The sequence below is a fragment of the Chiloscyllium plagiosum genome, chromosome 24, assembly GCF_004010195.1.
Source record: "Chiloscyllium plagiosum isolate BGI_BamShark_2017 chromosome 24, ASM401019v2, whole genome shotgun sequence".
Taxonomy (NCBI): domain Eukaryota; kingdom Metazoa; phylum Chordata; class Chondrichthyes; order Orectolobiformes; family Hemiscylliidae; genus Chiloscyllium; species Chiloscyllium plagiosum.
The window spans coordinates 47,169,237-47,176,055 of record NC_057733.1 but is presented as its reverse complement, the minus strand read 5'-3'; the positions used below and the strand labels follow the sequence as shown (position 1 = coordinate 47,176,055).

Sequence of the window (6,819 nt, the reverse complement as noted above, 5' to 3'; positions counted from 1 at the left end):
CGGTGGGATGTCAACCAGAGAACCATGGAATTGTGGAAAAGCAGGAAGTGGCCATTCAGCCCATCAGGCCATTGCAGGTTCTGTGAAAGCCATCTGTTCCACTGCCCTTGCCCATAGATACACACAACTTTCTCTGATGGTGTTTAGCCTGATGTACTTGGCAAGAATGCCCTTCCATTACCATTTCAAGCAATACCTTCCAGATCATCACAACTCATGGTGTCTTAGTTCTCCATTAAAGCACACACCAAGTCCATGGAAGTGAATGACATGAAGAGGAAAAAACATTTATTAAATATGGTTTCAAAATCAGCTGAAACGGTGGAGAAAGCAGAACAGTGTTGTATTAAGGAAAACGTACAGAAGAATAGAGACACATTCATTTATAGTATAACAGAACATGCGTGTTCAGCGTCTTACTGACACCAGGATAAAGATAGGATAAACCTGTACCCCTTTACCCAAGCCACAACAATGCAAATTATCCCACACAATATTATACTGCAAATGAATAGACAATTAAATTTAAACATGCAGTCCTATTTATGAAGATGAGCCTTTTTAAATTAGACATTTGTTTATGTTCTAATGAACACGCATATACAACTGAGAGTGACTACACTATATATATATATAATCTGCTAGATGGATGATGGTTACCGGTTAAGGTCAACTATATTGAGTTCCATTATAGTGCACCAACAGTTCATGGAGGACAGTAACTTTCCACGGCAGAGTGCCTGTGACTCCAGCGTCTGAGAGCGGTGTGTAGTTGAGGTCAGCAAGCAGTTTATCTCCATATTGCAATGTCCACCTGTCACTTAAAACCAGAGGAACGGGTTCCTAATCAAAATGTGCAATCTGCACAGTTCAAGCTGGGCCTGTAGTACACTCAGACAACGGAGCTGCAGTTTAAAGTGTGCAATCAGAACCTTTGTTCTTATTAAAAATTAATTTGTACCAACTGTCATGGCGGCTCAGCCTTGTCCTTCAGCCACCACCCCCTACCCAACATTTTAAAACTTTTTCCACAAACTGAGGGAAAGGGGTAACCAATAACTGAGAAGTAAAGGCAGTTTCATACACAGAGCCTCCAGGAGGCTTCCCAATGTTTGTACACCTTTTAATTTTATTCAACGTACTAACATTTGAAGAAATAACCAAGAGGTTTGTACAGGCCGTGCTATCCCTAAATGATTCCACTGGCTTTCTCTGAATTCCAGTCAGCAGCTCAGTGGTAAACTCATTGAGGCAGCTAACCCTCACTAGTTTAAACAAGAGTGTGACTTGTTTTACCAGGACAACAGATAACAGTTGACAGACAACAGCACTCAGCAAACAGGGATTTAAAAAAAGGGGGCTGGAGTGGGATACTGGGACCAGTTCCCACTGGATTCATGGAGCAAGAGTGGGGAGTGGCTTGTGTACCCATGTCCGGACACAAAAGCTGCAACTCAATCAGAGGTGACACCTACCCAGGGAGGGAGTCCCTCTGCTCAGTCACACCCAAGTCCCTACTTCCTCCCAGGTACACTCTCAGGCTTGTTAATCAAAAAGGTAACTCTTAGCTATCTGGTACTTCCCTCTCTGCTTAGTCTGACATCAGGCACAGAAAGCTAGGGAAGTCCATTTGCGAGCATTGCTGCAGTACACCGTGACTAGACAGTGGCAGAGGATAGAAATACAAAGTCATGCTCTGTTCTCTAATGATGAAGTTATTGTGTAGATGCCAGGTGAGAACTGTTGTGAGACACCCAGTCCCCCAACCTTGGAGTCTAATTGCCTGCTGAAACTCAGGTGAGAAGATGGAAAGTTGTGACTAGTGTTGCACCCAGTGTCCAATTATACTTTCCACCAAAGCCACTCCTGGGAGAAAAAAGGGCCTATGTTTAGACAGCGCCATTCATGGACTCAGGACACAGCCAAACAAGGTTTCCTGAAATTTAATCACAGCGTTAGTCTAGGAAAGGTAGCAGCCAATGTGCAAACAGTGAGCTCCCACACACAGCACAGAGACAACTGATCAGATCATCTGTTGCTGTAATGTCTGCTAGGGGATGAATACCAGCTAGGATACTGGAGAGAAGTCCCCTGCCCTTGTCTGAAATAGTCTTCTGGGATTGTTTCACGAGTATCTGAAAGTACAGACAGAGTCTCTATCTGATGTCTCCTGTGTCCCTAGATCTGCAAGAAGTGACAGAGTTTGTGGTGAGGGGACAGACGGGACCCACAGAGGCACATTTCAGCAGCTTCAAGAGGAAGGGGGAGGAAAGATTTTGTGCACGTGTGTTTGTGTTTGTGTGTGCACACTTGCACGTGTTGGGAGGCAGAGGGGGAGGAGAGACAGGAGAGGCAGCCTGTCACAGGAAGTTATCCCATCAGCTGATCAACAATATGGTTCAAAAGAGCTAAGAAAATTAAATAAGGAGGAAACATCCAAACACTTTCACTGTTCACATTACACATCTAACCGCTCGTATGGTCCAAGGCTCAAACGTAAAACAAGAGTGCACAGCCACTTTTGATTTAAAACGTGACGGGTGAAGAAAAGAAAGAGAAAATCCCATCCAAACACCTGTCTACGCTCTCACAAAGCTCCTCATGGTTCAACATGCACAGTTAGCATCAACCCCCAGTTATGGCATTGCAACCACGAATATCCGACTTAAGTTTACTGCCTTGAAGATCATCTGTAGTGTCCTTTTCAACACTCTCTCACACGCGACCATTTGCACCAAGGTGGCACAGAGTGGAATTAGAGATTTCTGGTCAGTAGCCAAGTCCATGTGAGCCTTTCACAGAAGATCAGAACTTTAAGAAAGCCAGCGTGTATTTGAAATGTTAACCCAGCCAGTGGTAGCATACACTCCCAATTTTTTTCTTCACTCCCCTCCAATAATTGACTGGCAACGTGCACCTCCTGGTGCGAGGGTGACTGTCACCCCCCCGCTCTCCTGGAGAGATGTTAGTCAAACGAGATGAGCTGTGCCTCTGAGCCAGCCTGCTGCTGCTGGATCTGTTGTTGTGGCTGCGGCGGCTGCTGCTGCTGCGGTGGTGCTCCTCCAGGGGGTGCCATCTGCAAATTAAGGGAACAGAAGAGTTAAAAACATTGGTTGACAACAACTGCTCCCCATTTTGTGCTTCAGGCCTCTGGCTCGGTCCCTGGCCACCCTGACAGGAGCTGCAGAAAACCAGACAGAAACCGTTCCCATGAGTCAAAGGGGTTTCTCCCACCCTTTATTGCTCTTGAATTCTCAGTGCAGACGTGATTTTTTTCAGACTCAACACTTACTTCACACCAAACTGTGAGGTGGCAGCTCAGAGGAAATTCAGAATATAATCCAGGTTGACCCTCCAGTGCAGTATGGAGGGGCTGCTGAATTATTTGAGGCGCCGATTTTCAGATATGAAGTTAAATCAAGGCCTGCCTGCTATCTCAAGTAAATGCAGAAGATCCCATGGGATTTATCAAAGATGAGCAGCAACCAGACTGGTACTTATCCCTCAACCAGCATCAAAACAGATAGCGATCATTATCTTGTTGCTGCTTGCTATTCACAAACACCTCCCCCTCTCCCCCACCAACTCCTCCCTCCCCAAAACCTGGTAGTAGGGAGTTGTGCTCTATTTCCTTTCGGTTCATTTTCGGAACTCAGTAAGACACCAGTTAGCATGCAACACAACAGCAACATCAGAACTTGGTGCATTAGTCTAACAGTTACATTCATGGTCTATCAAAGCAGAGAACTCAAATTTGGAAAGCAGTCCATTTACAAAATGCAGGATCCCCAATCACCCACCCCACTCTCCCCTGAAGGCAAACCAGTTTGTAAAACCAGTGACTGAACTGCTGAAGCCTGGATCCCTACAGAAACCCTGGTTCGCTACCTACCTGCTGATACATGGGCTGCTGTGCTGGGAGGTAAGACTGTTGTGGAGGCAAGTTGCTCATGGCAGGATCCTGAGCTGGGAGAGTAGACATCATATTCTGTTGGAGCAACAGTGTGAGTATTTACCGTACAAAACAAAGCAGAGATAGAATAAAATATCAAGCCACACATTCACAATAAATGCCAGTCTCTCTTCATAGGGTGACTCAAAGAGCTTAAACAGTCATTTCTTTTCTGACTTAGTTCATTAATCCAGTTAAATCACACTAAAGAACAATTTTTGAAATATAAAAGTGGGTAGATACAAAACTTTGACTTCAGAAAACAGATTCATTTTATGTGCTTTAGGATGGGAGATAATGAATTTCTGAAGGATTATGAACTGTTTCACTGATGATCTCTCTAACCTCAGAACTGTTGATCATTCAGTAATCAAACTTTAGATGGTCTCATGGCACAGTGATTAGTAAGATAAGCAGCAGTACAGCCTACCTGCATGTTATATGTCTGGTAACCCATTGGGACAGACTGGGATCCCATGTAGCCCAATCCTCCTGACTGCGGAGGTTGGGAAAGTGTTCCACCCTGTGCCTGGGAAACCACATTCTGCAACAGAAGATTCAGAGTGAGCGGCCACAGAAGGAGAACAGCTTGTTTGTGTAAACATGTACGCATTCCCTTCCACACATACACAGCCAGGCCAATCCCATTACACACACACACAAGCTCTCACATTAGCATGGAGTATGAATGGGCCCCCAGCACACACACGTACATGTATGAGCTCTGACTTGGGCACAGAACCCTAATGGGTCCCCTCACACACACACACACACGTGAGCTCTCACATTGGCACAGAGTATGAATTGGCCACACACACTCACACACACTCACACACACGTACATGTACGAGCTCTGACAAGCCTGAATAGGCCCCTCTCTCACACACACACACACACTCAAAGTAATTGGTTAATCAACACAATTTGACTCCTCCTCTACTCTCCTGTCAGACACTGAGCCCCCATGGAGGTGAAGCTCTTATTGCCCAGAGCACATTTCCTAAATGCAAAAGCAATTAAGAGAAATCAGGATCCACACACCAAATATTTTGTGCAACTTGTCTGTTCGGCCTGTGGAGGGGCTGGTTGGTAGCTTTGATATCAGTGCTGGTCATGCAAGCCAGGTGGTGAATATTTGTTGGTTATTTGACTGTTGGGGGAGAAGGTGGTCCAAGTAAGTTTAACACTTGTTGTTCAGCAGAGGGGACCGGACAGTGTCCAAGGAGGTGATAGGTTATTGTACTTGATTGCTGAAGACCAGCAAGGCCAAACTAGCTGACAGTGCAGAATTAGCAACCGCATTGAGCCAACCCAAACATCCTCAAGAATGAAATTCCTACCAAGTACACCAAAAAGGTCACCCTCCTCTCACAAACCGCCAGTGTATCCTTCACACTTCACTGCGCAATGCATGGCATGTTGGTCCATAGCTCAGCATTTGCTTGGCATGGTACAGAGGACAGCCTATTCTCCAACACCCAATACTGTTCAAAATCACAACATGTTCTGGAAGTCAAACACTAGTAACAATAGAACAAAACTGAGCCTTCAGTACATTGCACCTAACAAGCGTAGGTGACAATGAATCCTCTTACCAATAACCTGAACAACCTTAACCCTTCCAACTGTCTTCAGACAGTGGGTACAGTGTGAGTATCATATACAGGGCTGCAGCATTACAAGGAAATGTCACTGAAACAGACAATACCAGGAGACTCGAAGGAAATCTCAGAGAATGAGGGACAGTGTGCAAGAATGAGGAGTGTGAGAGTGTAAGGGGCGAGAAAGTGAGGGGAAAGACCTGTGGGAGAGAGTACAAGAGTGAGTGGCACCCATCAGGGGATCCAAAGAGACAGAGTTAGCTGCCTAGATATACAGAGAGGGGCCAAACTTTGGGTGGGGCAGGGGAAGAATCTGGCATTTAGTTCAGAATGCTGGGATAAAAGCCACAGAAATAAATATGAAGGCAAAATTGATCCAAGTGAAACCAAAATCTGGCATGCTCAGGACTGAGACTGTGCTGGATTTTCTGATTTTGGAATCCTGTTATTGGAGTCATAGAGATATACAGCACAGAAACAGATCCTTCAGTCTAACTCGGAAGGTGGACAGCACAGGACGGAAATATGATCTGGAATTCTGAAGCAGCAATGCTGGAGGCTCAGTGTTACTGTGCTCCACTCCTGTGATCCATCCACTGGGATTTGGTGGAAAATAAATCCTGGCAGATCCCAGATTTTGTTGAAAGAAATGAATAGACCCAGGTTTGTTACTCTGACTATAAGTTTCCGTGGCTGGAGACCTTTATGGAGAGAGTCCGGATGTAATCCTACCACGGAAGGCAGCTTCATGACCCAGGAGGGCCGGGGGCTTTAAGTGCTGCAGTGAATTCCTTTTGTGGGAGACTCTAGGACCAGATGCTATAATGTCAGAGTAAGGGGTTGTCCATTTGGGACAGAGATGAGGAGGCATTTCTTCTCTCAGAAGAGAGTGAATCCCTGGAATTCTTTACTGCAGAAGGCTGGCAAGGTTGGTCATTAAGCATATTCAAGGTTGACAGAGACATTTCTAATCAGTAAGAGTGTCAAGGGTTGGGGGAAAAGGCAGAGAGGTGGAGTTGAGGATCGTCAGATCAGCCACGGGCTGACCGAATGGCAGAGCAAACCTGATGGGCTGAATGGCTGACTTTCACTCCCACATCTCCTGATCTAACTCTTGTTGTTTCCATCCTTGGGAACCAACCAGAGAGTGGTTTCTGTGGTCCATGCTTACTCTGCTCACACAGATCCCACAAGAGATGAACACCTGACAATCAGACATCACCAGTTCTCGGACAGCTGGATTTGAGACACTGTGCCAACACTTCA

General features: G+C 45.6%; 1 protein-coding gene across 5 annotated transcripts in view; it reads right to left on the bottom strand.

The window, feature by feature from the left end:
* Positions 1-262: 262 nt before the first annotated feature.
* hgs (hepatocyte growth factor-regulated tyrosine kinase substrate) overlaps positions 263-6,819 on the bottom strand; it is a 53,650-nt gene continuing 47,093 nt past the window's right edge. For all 5 annotated transcript variants that reach the window (XM_043714998.1, XM_043714999.1, XM_043715000.1 and 2 more), the window contains 3 exons: positions 4,383-4,496; positions 3,893-3,988; positions 263-3,076 (listed from right to left, as the gene is read on the bottom strand). In XM_043714998.1, the coding sequence (XP_043570933.1) occupies positions 2,966-3,076; positions 3,893-3,988; positions 4,383-4,496 (321 nt within the window). In that variant the 3' untranslated portion in view covers positions 263-2,965. The remainder of the gene's footprint in view (positions 3,077-3,892; positions 3,989-4,382; positions 4,497-6,819) is intronic.